Source organism: Phyllopteryx taeniolatus, chromosome 16, assembly GCF_024500385.1.
Source record: "Phyllopteryx taeniolatus isolate TA_2022b chromosome 16, UOR_Ptae_1.2, whole genome shotgun sequence".
Taxonomy (NCBI): Eukaryota; Metazoa; Chordata; class Actinopteri; order Syngnathiformes; family Syngnathidae; genus Phyllopteryx; species Phyllopteryx taeniolatus.
In genome coordinates, this window is record NC_084517.1 from 14,303,249 (window position 1) to 14,321,383 (window position 18,135).

Below are 18,135 nucleotides of genomic sequence, written 5' to 3' on the forward strand. Positions count from 1 at the left end.
TCGGATATAAATGAAGCCAGTCACTCTTCATTAAGCCACAGTAATATTAGTTGTTCTTTGCACAGAATATGCCTGTGAGTATTGTTATATTATGTGTGTAGATGTATTGGTCAACCATTTTTATTCAAATAAAGGGTTATAAAACCACGAGACCCATGCTATTTGATAGCCCGTCTATGGCATTTTGCATTGTTTATAAGCATTAAGATAAACTGACTTTTCAAGGCAAAGCTATGTGGGTGTTTTAAATACACAACTTCAACTGGGTGTTGCATTTAACTGCTTGAAGCCTCTTTTTTGAAGAATTGTTTATCCATCCATCCATCCATTTTCTGTACCGCTTATCCTCACAAGGGTCACAGGAGCCTGAACTGGTTGCCAGCCAATCGCAGGGCGCATATAAACAAACAACCATTCACACCTACGGGCAATATAGAGTCTTCAATCAACCTACCACACATGTTTTTGGGATGTGGAAGGAAACCGGAGTACCCGGAGAAACCCCACATAGGCACCGGGAGAACATGCAAACTCCACACAGGCGAGGCCGGATTTGAATCAGGGGTCCTCAGAACTGTGAGGCAGATGTGCTAACCAGTCAGTCACCGTGCTGCAAGAATTGTTTACTATCAGACAAACTGCTGCTTGTTGAAGTGAGCTGAAGTGAGTTGAGTTCACAACAAGCTCGTATCCAGCCCTCGTATCAAAATTTTTTGCTCGCAAGTCAAAGCAAAAAATCGGTCGAACGACGGCTCATCTATTGAAAAACTTTTAAGTCACACATTTCTCAAGGCATCACTGTACAGACACAATCATTTGTGTTTGTTCATGTTAAATCTCATGACAATAGAAGTTGCCAAATATCCATCCATCAATCTATCCATCCATTCTCTGTACAGCTTCTCCTCCCTCGGGTCACTGGTGTGCTGGAGTCTATCCCAACTGACTATGGGCAAGATGCAGGGTACACCCTGAACTGGTCGCCAGCCAATCACAGCGCACATACTGTATAAACAAAGAACCATTCACATCTACGACAATTTAGAGTCTTCAATTAACCTACCATGAATGTTTTGGGAATGTGGGGGAAACTGTATTATCTAGAGAAAACCCACGCAGGTATGGGGAGACTATGCATCGTAAACTACACACAGGAAGCCCAGAGCCTGGATTTGAACCATCGACCTCTGAATTGTGAGGCAGATGTGCAAACCAGTCGCTCACCGTTCCACCTTGCCAAACAAATATCATACATGCAATTTCATAAAAATGATCCTACTGTCACCCTTAAATATAAGGTCATTTTTTCAGTTTTTATTTTTGTTTTTTTTAATATATAAAAAAAAAACGGAACCAAATATATTAAATATATTATCTTTATTAATATTTTAATGTCAGGGGTAGAACTGCATGATATGTTCAACTGAGGATGTAGCTGATTTCAGCAGAGGTGGCAATCAAAAATAGACAATTTTGGTTAAAAAATAAATAAAAAATAAGAATTAGGCCATTTTTTTAAAGGCAAGTGATGACATCGAAATACAAATGTGCTTGCTAAAAATTTGTTTTTTCTTTATGTCTGTATTGATTCTCAGTCATCCAGGTCATGATAATCCACAAAGGTTGAATCGAAGCAACCGGACTCTTCTTGTGTGTTGATTTTTTTTCTTTCCTGTTTTTCTTTCCGAAAGCAAAAAAAAAATTACTTGGGTGCATTATGCTAACAATATGTTAAAACCATTTGGATTACTCGCATAGTACTGTATTTGCTTGGAGACGGTCAGAAAAAAATGGGCGTGTAGGGGCTTTGTCGTAAAAATATGATGGTACTGTCACTTTAAGAGAATTTGGTCGCAGCCAGCCAATCAGGGGCACGGAGGGGGAGGAAAGGGAGTGGGGTGGGTAGCAACAGTTGCCCTGGTGAGGACGAAGCGCCATAGCCACGGTAGCCCTGGCGACAAGAACCCGGCAACGAGAATCAACAACAACGACTCAATCGGCCATAAATTTAAAAGAAGAGCTTTTAACGCCGGGAAATACACACGTGGAATCACAGGTGAAGCCCGTGGCGCACACGGAATGGATGAAATGAAGCGGTCTTTTTTTTTTTTTTTTTTTTTTAAACCCCTTGTTTCTATCAGGAAGCTGAATTGTAATATTGCTCTGCAAGCTAGCCGTAGTGGCGATAATGTGTCGTGTAGCTTTCTTTTTGCGCCCACTCGTCTTTGGCTTGTCAGTGCAGTCTGCCTGCCGTGACGACGCAGCCACGGATGCTGCGGGCCGTTGTTATGGCGATGTCAAAAGCGAAAGGTAACAGTTACAAAATGGCGGTTGTTGAGGCGCTCGCGAGCTCAGTTGGGGCGATATTTGGCGTCAGTGGAGTCACGCCACACCTGGCTTGTTTTATTTTATCCCCAAACAGCGACTTCCTAGTTAGCCGTGCCGTGTGTCGCCGTTATATTCGACCTTTTCCTGCAACGCGGATTCAACAGCGTCTGATCACAAAAGTCAATGGGCACGTAGCGTTTGATACACAAAGAGATGCCGATTTAGGATAGTCATGATCCGAAGAACAGTTGAAGAATAAATGCGGTAGCGTTTAAATAGGGAGACGACCATGTTGCTTTCCGAATAAATATTGTGATAGTCAAGAGAGGCAGCCAGCGAAGGCATGTGGCGGACATTGACGATTGAAGAGGCGTGGCAACAGAAAGCGTCTGTATGGGTGTACTGTATGCTTTATTTATAATCCTATATAACAAGATGGAAGCATTTATCTGTATAACATTTGACAATGCAATGCCATTCCAAGGAACATATTTTGCATTAGAAATAAAATCTCACAGTATACCACCAAACATGTCACAAAAGACAGTTAAATAATGGTGATATTGTCTCAATGTACTCACAAATGTACTTGTTAAGTGTTAAATCTGGGCCTTTTAGGTAAACACAAATATTTTATTCTGTTGCATGAATGGCAACAGGTGGATAGACAGGTTAATTGTACCTTTTGAGTTCAGTCCTCACGTGGAACACTATTTCATTGTTTATATTTATTATATATATATATATATATACATCACTGACATAGATAGCTGGATAGTTGATGAAAGATACATAATTTGTGGTAAATATATATATATATATATATATATATATATATATTGTACTCAATAGTACCCTTCCTTGAGCTGTCACCTTATCGTGGTGGAGGGGTTTGTGTGTCCCAATGATCCTAGGAGCTAAGTTGTTTGGGGCTTTATGCCCCTGGCAGGGTCACCCATGGCAAACAGGTCCTAGGTGAGGGACCAGACAAAGCACAGCTCCAAAAACCTCTATGAAGATGAAAAATTCAGGAAGACGTTTTCCCTTGCCCGGACACGGGTCACCGGGGCCGCCATCTGGAGCCAGGCCTGGAGGGGGCTCGAAGGCGAGCGCCTGGTGGCCGGGCCTGCGCCCATGGGGCCCGGCCGGGCACAGCCCGAAAGGGTAATGTGGCTCCCCCTTCCCATGCGCTCACCGCCTGGGAGGGGCCATAGGGGTCAGGTGCATTGTGAGCTGGCCGAAGGAAGGGACCTTGGCGATCCAATCCCCGGCTACAGAAGCTGGCTCTAGGGACGTGGAATGTCTCTGGCAGGGAAGGACCCCGAGCTGGTGTGCAAGGTCGAGAAGTTCCGACTAGATATAGTCTGGAGTTGCCCACGGTGAGAGGCGCCTGTACATTGGGGTTTACCCCGGTGGACGAGAGGGTAGCCTCCCTCCGCCTTTGGGTGGGGGGACGGGTCCTGACTGTTGTTTGTGCCTATGCACCAAACAGCAGTTCAGAGTACCCACCCTTTTTGAAGTCCTTAGATGGGGTGCTGGACAGCACTCGTGGTGGGGACTCCATCATTCTGCTGGGGGACTTCAAAGCTCACGTGGGCAATGACATTGAGACCTGGAAGGGTGTGATTGGGAGGAACGGTCCCCCCCCGATCTGAACCCGAGTGGTGTTCTGTTATTGGACTTCTGCACTCATCACGGATTGTCCATAGCGAACACCATGTTCAAGCATAAGGGTGTCCACACGTGCACTTGGCACCAGGACACCCTAGGTCGCAGTTCAATGATCGACTTTGTGGTCGTGTCATCGGACTTGCGGTCTTGGACTCTCGGGTGAAGAGAGGGAGACTATGTCTCTCGGCTGGCCTGGGAACGCCTCGGGATCCCCCCAGAAGAGCCTGATGAAGTGGCTGAGGAGAGAGAAGTCTGGGCGTCCCTGCTAAAGCTACTGCCCCCGCAATCCGACCTCGGATAAGCGGTAGAACATGGATGGATGGATACTCAATAGTACTGTTGCTTTAAATGGTAAATGGACTGCACTTATATAGCGCTTTATCTACACCATCACAGTGCCCAAAGCGCGTTACAAAGCCTCACATTCACCCACTCACACACAAATTCATATACCAATGGGCGACTGCTGCCAAGCAAGGCGCTCCCAGGAGCAAATTATGTTTCAGTTTCTTGCCCAAAGAGACTTCGACATGCGAACAGTCACTGATTTCGGTCACTGGACAACCTGCTCTACCTACTGAGCTACAGCCAAATAATGTGACTCAAGTAAAAGTAAAAAGTAGACCTCCAAATAATTGCTTGAGTAAGAGTATTTAGTAAAAAAAAAAAAAAAAAACTACTCAAGTACTGAATAATTGGTAACTTCTGATTTATTACAAAATAGGAATATGGCAATACTAATATTGCCCAACACTAACACTTTAAAACATTTTTTAAATATAATAACATAAACAGAGGTAAATTCAGCCACAATAAATGATTTTCAGTGAATTAGTACAATAGGGTCACATGACATAGATGATTGATTATATAATTACTGTCAATAAACAACTTGATTATATTGAACTTTAGCAGGTGGCTTCATCCACATTTATCAGCAATACTGACATCTGTTTCATTATTCAAAAACAATGCAGGTTCTGCCAAATTACATCTTTATCTTCAGTGCTGTGCATACATTGCAGATAGATTTTCTCCCTGCTCCTTTTTGAATGCAAACAACCCTTTCTACAGAGAGCTCAAACGGGTGTGAGTGGGTTGGACAAACGGCATTTTGCATTCACGTGCAAACACAAACTGAGACAGCCTCTTGTATGTTTCTCAAGTTCCAGCTAGAGTTCTTGCAGGCTGAAATGCTGACATTTTCCCGCCAGGCACAGATGACAACACTTGACATACAGTAGCTGTTCATTTTTGTAGTCCTTCCATCCATTTTTTATAGCACTTATCCTCATTCAGGTCACAAGTGAGCTAGAGCCTATCTGCATATGGTAAATACAGATTTCTGCCAAGTTTCAGGTAAATGAGTCACTTTGAAAACTTTCCTTCTGTGTGGGGCCGCGGAGACTGTGTGTGGTCATGTGACTGCCTGGCGCTGTTTTATTGGTGGAATGGAGTCAAACGTCTCGTCGTTAGACTCATTACGTTGGATTGGTGAAACGGTCACGTGACAGAAGTCTCTTTGACACAGCAAAACAGATTGTGCAAGTATAATAAATACTTGTAGATAAAAATACTATGTAACAAAGTAAAAGTAGTGTTTTTTCTTTTAAAAAAATATTCTCAAAATGTACAATTTATCCCATAGTAACATAGTGTATATTGCTTGTTACTACCCACCTCTTTTTTTGTTTTGTTTACAAAGTAAATGAAATCTCATGGCATTGTGACAAAAAAACAGACACCACACCACTTTACAGCCATAGCATTACGTACAGCACAAACTAATGAGACCCAATGCAAGACATTTATGCAAGATTCTGCCTTTACAAAGATATTCATGTTTATTTACTTCTATGCGATGGGTACCTCTCAGTTTGGTGCAGTTATACACCAATGTAAAGTGAGCCCACATTAATCAATGTAAAACTAACACCTGTGTCAATCAAAACTAAGCTTTCTTGTTCATCGGACCCCCATGGATTGTTCAGATAATTTTTGTTCTTACAATATAGCAGAGTGTATAGCAATGCACCATATTCCTTTGCAAGATTATACCACAGTTAAGAGCCAGTGTGATCACATTACAGGTAATAAGACACTAATGCTCTACTTCGCTGGTGGCTTCCACATGAGCTGTATCATTAACTGCCAAGCAGTATTTCATAGGTACATTTGCATCCAGGGAACAAATTATATTTATTTTTGAGTATTCGAAATGCATCCAACTTTTATTACGAATGCCTTATTTAAAGAGAGTTGATATGGAAAGACAATCATATGACATTGTGAGCCTAATCATGATAGTTTGTCATTAGGCCCCGGTCGATAGATGCCGATTACGATATTTGGCGGAATAAAATTCAGATAACAAATTAATCGGCAGATTAAATTTGAAAATGTATAATGAATGAAATAACTTATTTTCTGGTCCCTTAATGTACAACAATAAATATATGAATTATAGGCACAACACTTGACTGTTTAACCATATTTTGTCCTTTAATATTTGCAACTTTATATTAATTACTACATTATATTACAACAGAGAGAAAAATTGGCACAAATCTTTTTTTTTTAATTTGCATTTTTTTTATGTTATTATCTTTGTCTTATGTTGCAATGTGTTAATGTGTTAAAAGAAATAAAAAATCGTCCGACTTTTGCCAATTTGAAAAAGGTTTATACTGGCCGATTAAATCAGCTCCCCATTGTATTTAACAAACTGCACTCTAAATTATTTTAATTTTCTTTGCTATATGCAACTAAAAGGAAAGATGCTTCGAGGTTTCTGTGTTCAGCATTGGTAGTGTCTTGTTCATGTAGAATTTAACTCCAGCATCCTTTACATATCCTTAAGATAATTATATTTGTTTCTTGCTTCCAGGGTGATTACCCAGCCAGTGTAATGGCTACTTCGGGCTATGTCGGCGAGATCCAGCCAGCAGCCCCATCTCAAGGGACTGTTGTCACATCTGGACAGCCTGATGCCAGCTCCACACCTGCATCTGCCCCTCAGTTCCTGGCTGAGATTCAGACCACGGTGGTCACCCCTACCGTTGTCACCCCGACAGCCCAGACTGCACCCACTGAACAAGCCACTTCCATCAGCACTCAGAAGCCCAGTGCTGGCAGTCAAACCCAGGCCACAGCTCAAACCCAGTCTGCACAGACACATTATGTAACAGCAGCAATCCAAGGCTCCCCCACACAGTCTGGAAATGCCCAAAGTGCTCCTCAGTACATCGTTGTTACAGTTACAGGTAATGAGCCACACCATTTAGCTCTGTACATCAACATCAACAGATGTCTGTGTTCATCACATGATATGTTGATTTTACTGATAATGTTTATAGTTCATGCAACCTTTCATTATTCTGAGACAAAAAGCACATTCATCCATCCATTTTCTGAGCCGCTTCTCCTCACTAGGGTCGCGGGCGTGCTGGAGCCTATCCCAGCTGTCATCGGGCAGGAGGCGGGGTACACCCTGAACTGGTTGCCAGCCAATCGCAGGGCACATAGAAACAAACAACCATTCACACTCACACCTATGGGCAATTTAGAGTCTCCAATTAATGCATGTTTTTGGGATGTGGGAGGAAACCGGAGTGCCCGGAGAAAACCCACGCAGGCACGGGGAGAGCATGCAAACTCCACACAGAACCCGGGTCCTCAGAACTGTGAGGCTGAGGCTCTAACCAGTCGGCCACTGTGCCGCCACAAAAAGCACATGGTAGAAAAAAAACAAACTCCACCTCACCATGTCATCTGAATGGTGCATAGCTTAAAGCAGGCTTTCCCAAACTATTTCAGTCCAAGACCTACGTTTTAATTCAGTTCCTCCCCAGTCCCCAGTTTACTGAAGTACATCATGCATATGTGATGTATTGCCACAAGATACCTGTACTTGTAAAGTAAGGATAAAGAACACTACAGTACTGACATGAATTTAGATAACAAACATGAATAAAATTGTGTACCTACTTCATTATTTAAAAAATAACTTACAGTATTCACAATCAGGCACCACCAAAAACAGAACAATGACCTTTGTTTTGAAAAGGCTGATTTAAAGCATTTGATGCAGGAATGGCACATAGCACTAGTGGTCCAATGACAATTGCAATTGCATATGAACATCTTGTCACCAATTTATATGTGTTACTTGTCTAGCAGAGGGCTCCCTCCACTCAAGCGACAGTGTATCCGACTCTAGTTCCCCTCCAGCTGTCGTGCAGACAGGAGTGCCCACGCAAGTCGTTCAACAGGTCCAAACTGCCCAGCAGGTAAACCGCCCACCTGTGCAAAACACATTTGTTTATTGTCCCTTGCTCCCCCTAAAGCTTGCCATATCTTTGTTTGCGTAGAGGTCTGTGGTCCAGGCCACCTCTCATATAGCTAAGACTGAGGCTAGCGCACAGCTAAGCGTCACCAGTCTACAGCCTGTTCATCTCAGCCCAGAGGTAAGGTCATAATGAGTTCTGAATTATAATGCGAAGTGTACAATTGAAAATTATCCTCAGCTGCGACCGTGAGTGCCTAGTTTGTATTTTCAACACATCATCCATGTGGTGGCGTTAGTCAAATCAAATAATCCATGGAAGAAAGTCATCATGAAGTGTAGGACTAGGACAGCGCTTAGGCCCCAGAGCAGACTGCAGACTGGAAAACTCATCTAGATCCCACTGGACATCATTCACTATAGGCAGTCAATCTACTGGCTCTCTATGCATGTGGAGAAAGACCAGCTGCCTGCTGCTACCAGCTACAACCAAGTAGGTCAGGGACACAAGGGAGATAGCAGCAATGGAGTTAACTGGTGTTCATAAATTAGTGACTATTTTTTAATGTACAGTAGTGCCTTGAGATGCAAGTTTAATTTGTTCCGTGACCACGCTTGTAACGCAAAACACATGCTTGTACCCAGTCACTTGTATCTCAAATCATCTTTCCCCATTGAAATGAATGGAAATGCCATTAATCTGTTCCAGCCACCCCCAAAAAACAAAACAAAAAAGTGTTTGCAGTTTTAATAAGGAAAAATAGCACTATAATATTGTAATTTAAAAAAAAATAACATAAAGTTATAACATAATTAAACAGAATGTAAAGAAATTAAACAATTTGTGCATCATGATTTAATGCAGCAATTCAATTCATTGTGCTGCTCCTTCTGGTGTGCCTGCCTTGGCCACCGGGAGGCAGTATAATACAGGCATTCAGACACATAGAAAGAAGAATTGTACTTCTTTTACTACTACTGTAAGTGACTCAGTAAAATGCTATATTAGTAGATGGGTAGAAGATAAAGAATATATCCCTGTGAGTATCATTATATTATCTGTATACATGTATTGCTCCACTGTTTGCGTTTAAATATCTGTTGCTTATAGGGTTCTAAAACCACCTCTATCGATGCTAACCGTTAGCATGTCATTGGCCTTTTTCACTGTTTTTTAGCATTTCGATAACCAGACTTTATTTACTAAGGCAAGCTATGTGGTTGTTTTAAACTTGTAATTCTCCTTGTTTCATCTTTGACAATAAACATCAACAGCTTGAAGCCTCCTTTTTGATTAATTGTTTGTTATTTGCCCAACTGCTGCTTATTGTTAAGTGAATTGAGCTGGGGTTACTGCTACCATATGGTGCTTATACCTCAAGTTTGCACCCGCAAGTCAAAGCAAAAAAATCGACCAGATGACGACTCGTATCTTTAAAACTCATAAGTCAGGTCACTTGTATCTCAAGGCACCGCTTTATTTAAAATATAAAATATCTCGAGATGCCCTAGGCATTATAGAAGTTTGTGTTCATTTGTGTTTCCTTAGGTCCAACAGCAGCTTACACCAGTGCAGGTACAACATGTGTACACTAATCAGGTGCAGTATGTGGAAGGAGGAGATGCCAACTACACCACCAGCACTATGTTAGAATCATTTCCTATCTTATAATGGCAAACAAACTTTTACTGTTACAGTTTTACTACTCAAGGTCCTAACATCTGTTTTGATCTTCCGTACAGTCGTTCCGGCACCTTCCCTTATACTGACACAGCCCTGTACACCCAGACCACCTCTGGCCAGTATTATGAAGGTCAGCCAACCTCAGGCACACAGGCCTCCACCCCTGGTACCCCTCTAACTGTCTCAGTGACCACTGGCACAACAGGAGCCGTGTCCATGTTTGTGGCACAGCCTAGCAGTGCAACAGGGGGAGGGGCCACAGTGGTATCCACAGGTGGTACTGCAAATGGGTCAGGGGATGGGACAGGCACTAATGGTGGTGCCACAGGAAGTTATGTGATCCAGGGGGGTTACATGTTGGGCAGCAGCAGCAGCAGCAGCAGTAGCAGTGGCGGGTCAGCTGGCAACAGCCAGAGCTACTCCCACACCGCCCGCGCCTCCCCAGCCACTGTGAGTATAACAGAGGGCGAGGAGAGTAGCGTGCCGTCGGCAGACAAGAAGGTATGCAGAGGCTCCAAGCAATGGAATTTCTTTTTATTCTGTTTTCATTTGCACAACCCTTTGGTGCTGCGCACTGATGTCGTCAAGTGGAAAGCACAATTAAAAATGCGGAGATTCCGACCACAATTGTAATACAACCCAATATTCTGTTACTGAACCCATTTGAGGCTGTTGAAGAATATCGGATTTTTAACTGTGATTTCCAGCTAAAGAAAAACCAAACCATGACCTCATTGCTTTCATACCATTGCAGTGCATGAACAGGGGTGCCTTTGATTTGCCTGAAATGCCCCAAAACTGTTTGCCATCCCCAAAGCATCATATAGAATTCCATATGAAAATGGTTACCAACTTATGTTTGGCAGACATTCCATCAGTATACCAAGTCATTAATTCATTGCATACCAATGTTGTATGCCACGGCACGCACACAAGGCTATTTATGTTTTCATTAAAAAAATAATCTGCAAACTTAAATTGGTTTGTGTCTGTATATATAAAATATATGTGCATGCAATCATGCATACACTACTCACAGAAAGTTAGGGATACTGTATTCAGATTTCCAGTGAAATTTCACGATGAACCTAAAATGTCCTATAACCTTTAAAGGCAAATTTAATTTAACCTTCACCCAAAAACCCAATATAATTTATTGTGAGTAGTGTATGTATTTTAAGTTGTGTTCTGAATGTTTGAATGCTTTATATTTGCTAATTGCACCAGTCTCCTGCTTTTCCCTTGCCTGCCGGTCAGGTACAGTGGTTGCTGGACAACTACGAGACTGCCGAAGGAGTCAGTCTGCCACGCTCGACCCTCTACTGCCACTACCTGCTACATTGTCAGGAGCAGAAGCTCGAGCCTGTTAATGCTGCCTCTTTCGGGAAACTCATTCGATCCGTTTTCATGGGACTACGCACTCGACGCCTTGGCACACGGTAAGATGTGTCATTGAATTTAGGCACATTTAGAACCATGTATAACCTTTTCAGACACAACTCGACTTGCAACAGGCTGCCTGATCTCAATATGATGCCACATGTTTTGTGTCTTTAGTGTGAAAATCAATATCTGAGACAATGGCAGATACCTTATCCTCTCTCTCTTTCTCTCTCTCGCTCTCTCGCTATATATATATATATATATATATATATATATATATATATATATATATATATATATACATACACACACACACAGGGTCATTGAAAAGTAACTCCCTATTTTTAAGTACTTTTAATTTATTTCTGAACTATAATTCTTACAAGAAATGAACAAGAGAAGAAAGTGTATTGCATGGAGTTTTATTTATAATTCGATATGGGCGCCAACATTAGCCACCAGTTTCTCAAGCCGTCTGGGAACCGCATTAACTGATTTCACAAGGAACTCTTGTGGGGCTTTGTAAGGTTTGTAGGGCTTTCAAATTTTAAACAAAATAATCGATCTGCAAAGAAAACAAGAACATAGATTTAATTGCCATACATCATGTAACATACACAAAATAAAATTGAGAAAAATATTGCAACATGTGAATCAATTCTAAGTATTTTAAAATAGGGAGTTACTTTTCAATCACCCTGTATATATATATATATATATATATATATAAAACACCGATGGACATCAGTAAAGAGCTGTGTGACATACCCTTCATCCCACTAGTTGTTTGCATTAAATGTATATAAAGATAGATCTCAAGTAGTATCAAAATTGTTGTTTCTTGTGCTGTGGAATTCATCTCAAGGGGATAAATTGTGTGCAATATCTTAAAGCTTTGGAAAATGTTCTTAGTGTGGGAGGAAACGTGGGCTTTGATGAAAACACAGCATGCGTGAGGGTTTGTGAGTTTGACACCAGAGAAGACACTGTAACTTTGTTTGTTCAGCCAGTTTGAAATTTACATTTGAAATTAAACAAGAATATTCTGTGTAGTCATTTTATTTAGTTTGCATTCTGATGGTTGTTTTAGATGTCACTCCTCTCCTAATGTAATTTTCCAATACATATTCAATATGTGAAATAAAGGACATTTTCTGTACCTGACAGGGGCAATTCTAAATACCATTACTATGGTCTAAGAATCAAGGCAGGATCTTCTCTTCTCCGCCTAATGGAAGATCAGCAACATCTGGCTATGAGGCAGCAGCCTTTCTCTCAAAAACAAAGGTACCCGCATCACCTTACTGTAGACCTTTCGGTAACATTTATTTCCAGTGTATCCAGATGGATTGTTTGGTTGCAATCATCATGATTGTGCCTGTGTTGTCTCATGTTCTTTCTCCCTGTCCAATCAGGTTGAAGCCTGTGCATAAAGTGGAGGGAATGACCAATGGGACAGCTTCGGGAGCAGGACAGCAGCAACTCCAACAACAGGGATCTGGACAGGTGGACATCAGCACCCAGGTTCAGCAGTACCAGCAGTTCCTTGGTTAGTTATTTTCTTTGGGTGGCAGTAAACAGAAGCCATCTAATCATATAATTATGATAGGAAATCATCCTCCCTTTTATTAATGACCTTTCTAATTAAGTTTTTATGTCATGTGTCCTTTGGCCAGATGCAACCAGAACACTGCCAGAGTTTCCAGATATTGACCTCCAGGGGAAGCCCCCACCTGAGGGTATTGAACTGGATCACATAAAGAGCTTTCAGCTGCTCTACAGAGAACACTGTGAGGTAATGAAGTGGGAGAAATCAGGTTAGCTGGCTCTAACACAAAGTATTTTTTACCTTTGTGTAAAAGACAATACATGCAAATGGACTAACAATATTCAGGGCTCAGCTAATGTCAAAAGCTTGATTATTTAGTATACTGCTAAGCTGTGCTATGATTCCTATCTTTTCTGTCAGGCCATACTGGACGTGATGGTCAATCTTCAATTTACCCTGGTGGAGACCCTATGGAAAAGCTTCTGGAGGTTCAGTCAGAGTCAGGCTGGAGATGCCACACTGGCTGTGTGAGTGGTCCAGACTTCTCACAAAGTCATTCCCATAATTACGTGAGGCTATCAGCATTTAACAGCTCGGGCTTTTCAATTTGTCATTCCCTTGCCCATTGATTAACAATTAACCTTGTTTTTTCTGTCCCAGACTTACATTGAGTGGCAGTTTGAGAAGCTTTATGGTGGTCACACTGCTCCAATGTGTGTATAATTCATTCATTCATCTTCCATTCCGCTTATCCTCACTAGGGTCGCGGGCATGCTGGAGCCTATCCCAGCTATCTTCGGGCGAGAGGCGCGGTACACCCCGAACTGGTCACCAGCCAATCGCAGTGTGTATAATTTACACTATCAATTTCAAGTTGTCTAAACAGGATCTGTTTTTGACAAACCACACAGTGGGAGACCTGCTACTACCACCACTGATGAAAACACCAAACTCCTAGACCAAATGTTCGCACAAAGCCAGAAAAATTCTATCCGGAGGGCTGCAGGTTGTTCAAAGCAATGATGCACAACAACCTGAAGTCGGTACGTATGGGTAAAGCGCTCCAAAGCATCAGCTGAACCTTTGTTGATGCTGAGTTCCAGTGCAGCCCTCCAGATAGACTTTCCCTGGCTTTGCCCAAGTACCTGATCTAGAGGTTCAGTGTTTTCATCAGTGGTGGTAGTAGCAGGGCTTCTGCTGTGTGGTTTTCCATGGATAGTGGAAATTGTATAACATGTAAGAGCAATAAGATGGCCATAAAGCTTCTCAAACTGGCGCTGAACTGCAGTCGGGAGCAGACAAACCTTTTACCAGGCGTCAATTTCGCAACACTGCTCCTATGTCAATTGGCGAGTCATGGGCAAGGGAATGATTACAAAAACTGCAAAGCCCATGATGGCAAACGCTGATGGCCTGACGTCTGTCTGAATGATACCTGTTACGATTAAAGGAAGATAGAAAAAAGGAAGTGTATAGTGACTTTAGGGACACCCGATATTATCGAGTCACATCAGCTAATTTAAAAAAATTATGCAAATCAATCGCTGATTGTGGTAACAGAGGTTGAGATGTACAGGTAAACCTTTTAAAATCTTTTTTGTCCAGCACGTACAAAGAACATTTTGAAGTTGCATTACTAGTGGGCATAGAAATACAATATATTAATTAAAACCGTATGTTACTAGTCACGATGAATCAGAAAAGCGTCTCCCGAAGTCCTGCCTGGTGCTGCTGTGCAAGTATGACCCGGTGCTGCGTTGGACCCGTGACTGTGACAACAGCCTGTATCAGGGCCTGGTGGAGATCCTCATCCCTGATGTCCTCAGGCCAATACCCAGTAAGGCATCTATAGAAATGTGGCTGCGTTGTTAGTTTGTAATGTCTGTCAAATTATGGAAAGTATATCACTTAATTTTTTTCTTTTTTTATTTTCACCCCATTTGTCAGACATTGAAATGCATAAAACACTGGGAAGGAATCTCTTGGTGTTTTACCCCATGTTTTCTCAATTAACCATTTCTGGCTAAGACATCTGGTTTTCATATTTAAATTAAACAGTCCACTTAACTGAGTGCTTTATGATCATTACAGTCATACCTTTTTCCTTCTCCCATTAGGTGCCTTAACTCAAGCCATCCGGAACTTTGCCAAAAGCCTGGAAAGCTGGCTGACCAATGCAATGATGAACATCCCTGAGGAAATGGTCCGCATCAAGGTAAAGCACTGCTCTATTTGTACTGAGGATGAGCTCAAATTGAAAATGATTAGTCGCTTTTCATACAGCACTGTGCACCAATCACATCATTAACACGTTTTCTCTCTATTTCTCCTGTTCTGTTAGGTAACATCAGCCAATGCATTTGCCCAGACACTGCGACGCTACACCAGTCTCAACCACCTGGCCCAGGCGGCTCGTGCTGTCCTCCAGAACACGGCCCAGATCAACCAAATGCTCTCTGACCTCAACCGTGTTGACTTTGCTAATGTTCAGGTTAATGTAGTTTGTTAATGCCATGAACGTTGCACTGGGTCAGACCATCTAATATCGTACTGACAGATAGCTCTCATCCTGTTCACCCTGCACAGGAGCAGGCTTCATGGGTGTGCCGCTGTGAAGATCGCGTCGTCCAACGACTGGAGCAGGACTTTAAGCTGACCCTCCAGCAGCAGAACTCCTTGGAGCAGTGGGCTGCCTGGCTGGATGGTGTAGTTTCCCAGGTGTTAAAACCCCACCAACACAGTCCTACCTTCCCTAAGGCTGCCAAGCTGTTCCTGCTCAAGTGGTCTTTTTACAGGTGTGGCACAATAGAATCAAAGTGTGATCATATTTGTATTCCAGTTTTCTAAACAACCAAACCAACCACATTTGCATCTTGGCTGAATTTCTCTCATCTGTTCTTCAGTTCCATGGTGATTCGGGACCTGACACTGCGCAGTGCTGCCAGTTTTGGCTCCTTTCACCTGATCCGCCTTTTGTATGACGAGTACATGTACTACCTGATAGAGCATAGAGTAGCCCAGGCTAAAGGAGAGACCCCCATTGCCGTCATGGGAGAGGTAAAGACACATGCAGGCATGCCTAAACACAACAAATAATGCTCATCATATTTACATTCAAATAATGTATGCCCCGCCCGCGACCCCAGTGAGGATAAGCAGAACAGAAGATGAATGAATGAATAATGTATCCCCCATCTTGTGATTAGTTTGCCAGTTTGGGACGAGGTCTAAACATGCTGGACGGTGACAAAGGTAATTGCACTGAAATATTGCAGTACCTTGCTCCAGCTGCATTTCAAACGTGCTAAGAAACTTTTCAATCATGTCTGGTTCAGAAGAAGAAGAGGAAGAGGAGGAGGAAAGCGATGAGGAAAGTCAGGAGCTTTCCCTGCCTGCAGACGCTGTTGTGTTAGGCGATGAGTCTCTGGAGCCTCCTGCCAAGCTGGCCAGAACAGACCAGAGGGTCCTCTTTACTACAGGACCAGCTGATAACTAACCAGCATTAGACCACTCAAAGGAAGAACTGATCATATAAAAAGAAGACATGTGTATGTACAGGAGCTATTGTAAATGTTGTGCACAGTTTTGCTGCAGTCTGTCCTGCTTACTGTTAGTCTCTCTTGCTGGTTAATGCACACACATACTTGTTTGGTGGATTAAATGAACACGTAAATGGATTGGATGAACCAGATACCCTTATACAAAAAAAATGCAATTTGCATTTTGACCTTCACTTGTGTACATCTGTAAGAAGGAATTTTACCCAGTCACTGCATTGATACTCAGAGTCTGGCTGTCTCCTGTCTGTGAAAATAGTGACTAGATTTTTCTCAAAATGTCACCACTTAATCGAAGAATCAAAAAGAGCAGCGTGTATAACTGGACCTTGAGCTCTTAATGTTTGCCAATGTTTTTTATTTTTTTATTTTTTACAGGAAAGTCAAAGTTGTGGGAAGTATTGGTGTGTCTTCTCAGTGTGTTTGAGTGAACATGGAGCTCACATCAAGTGTGTAAGTCTGATTGTGTGGTTGTGAGTCACGGCATGATTTTTCACCCACAGATAATTCCTAAGACTTTTTTTCATTTTAACATGGGAGACATGTTCAATTTTACGGCCTGTAAAGAGACATTGGTGTTTTCTCTGAGTGCCTGTCACAGCTGCTACACACCTGTACAGATAATGCCACTGCTGTGGAATAAGGACTCCCATGTGTTGCAAGCAAAACTTTTCAGTGTGTGTTACATGTTTTTGTTTCAAGTGCTTCATCCCTGTTTTGATTTAGAACATTCTTGTGCCCTCATTTTCCTCTGGAAAATAATTTTGTCCTCACACTTCATGGTATTTTTCTATGTCTGTGCCAAGCCTTTTTTCTTTTATCCTCGTTTGAAATCTTTTTTTCTGTGCCTGAGTAAGAACAGTGGCATAGCCCACTGTTAAACTTTCCATTCTTTTGAGTTTTATTGTCACCAAGTGAACCTGTTGTGCAGTGTATGGTGCTGTGATGTCACACATTGTAGACGACCCTTGTGTGAATTATTGATTTTTTTTTATATTGTATGTTCTGTTATCAATCCTCATGTCATATCTAAAGACTTATACACACACGGGCTATAATCGAGCCTCCTTGCACATATTGTGTTACATCAAGTCTGACACAATTCTCTTGAGATCTTTTTCATCTTCTTTGCTGTGTTGTATGTTAAATTGTGAGGTGCAGGTGTCACATTTCAAATGAACATCACACCCCTTTTGGAGCATGTGGTGACTACTCTGTCTTCTACCATATCAGTCAATGCATTCCTGCCTATGGCTTTGTTTTGTGTCATAAACCCATCTTCGTAAACACTCAGTCACGATTGGTTAATATAGGCACGCCAGATTGCGATTTTACTTTGACTTTTTAGTCGCCACCATGTAGCCCTACTTGTTTTAAAGGTCTGTTTGAAGCCTCAAACCAGCACATCTATTATTTTTAGGGAGTCCAAATCTATACCACAGCTGATTATATATCATGCTAGTCTTGAAATGATACAAAATATGTCATTGTTTAATAAAATGTTTAGTCTTTTTTTAAAGTGCATTGTTTCTTATGAACAACACAAAGTAAAGATGTTCAGTGGCAGTGTTTTATGGATTTGGTCTACTGTAAGTATGACTGTGCCTTTGGAGGTGGTAGAATGCAATCCAGATGTTTAATTTTAAAATATATACATTAAAGACTTTTAAAAATTGCA

The 18,135-nt window shown here is 41.9% G+C and overlaps 1 protein-coding gene across 7 annotated transcripts; it reads left to right on the forward strand.

Moving 5' to 3' along the window:
* The first annotated feature begins 1,904 nt into the window (after positions 1-1,904).
* rfx1a (regulatory factor X, 1a (influences HLA class II expression)) lies at positions 1,905-18,135 on the forward strand. 7 transcript variants are annotated; one of them, XM_061750024.1, is made up of 18 exons: positions 1,905-2,056; positions 6,887-7,262; positions 8,176-8,288; positions 8,370-8,465; positions 9,834-9,931; positions 10,028-10,469; positions 11,226-11,407; positions 12,519-12,638; positions 12,767-12,900; positions 13,028-13,146; positions 13,321-13,427; positions 14,586-14,737; positions 15,018-15,115; positions 15,242-15,391; positions 15,487-15,695; positions 15,804-15,957; positions 16,107-16,152; positions 16,236-18,135. In XM_061750024.1, the coding sequence occupies exons 2-18, from the start codon at positions 6,908-6,910 to the stop codon at positions 16,394-16,396; spliced, it is 2,736 nt and encodes a 911-aa protein (XP_061606008.1). In that variant the 5' UTR covers positions 1,905-2,056; positions 6,887-6,907; the 3' UTR covers positions 16,397-18,135. The 7 variants fall into 7 exon arrangements, with proteins under 7 accessions (XP_061606008.1, XP_061606010.1, XP_061606011.1 ...); XM_061750026.1 differs by having other exon boundaries at positions 11,232-11,407; XM_061750027.1 differs by having other exon boundaries at positions 10,028-10,418; positions 11,196-11,407.

Coding starts and splice junctions, on each gene's coding strand:
- rfx1a (XM_061750024.1), top strand. CDS start 6,908: ATGGCTACTTCGGGCTATGTCGGCGAGATCCAGCCAGCAGCCCCATCT. Junction 12,901..13,027: donor GCAGTACCAGCAGTTCCTTG/GTTAGTTATTTT, acceptor TCCTTTGGCCAG/ATGCAACCAGAACACTGCCA. Junction 15,696..15,803: donor CTCAAGTGGTCTTTTTACAG/GTGTGGCACAAT, acceptor TCTGTTCTTCAG/TTCCATGGTGATTCGGGACC.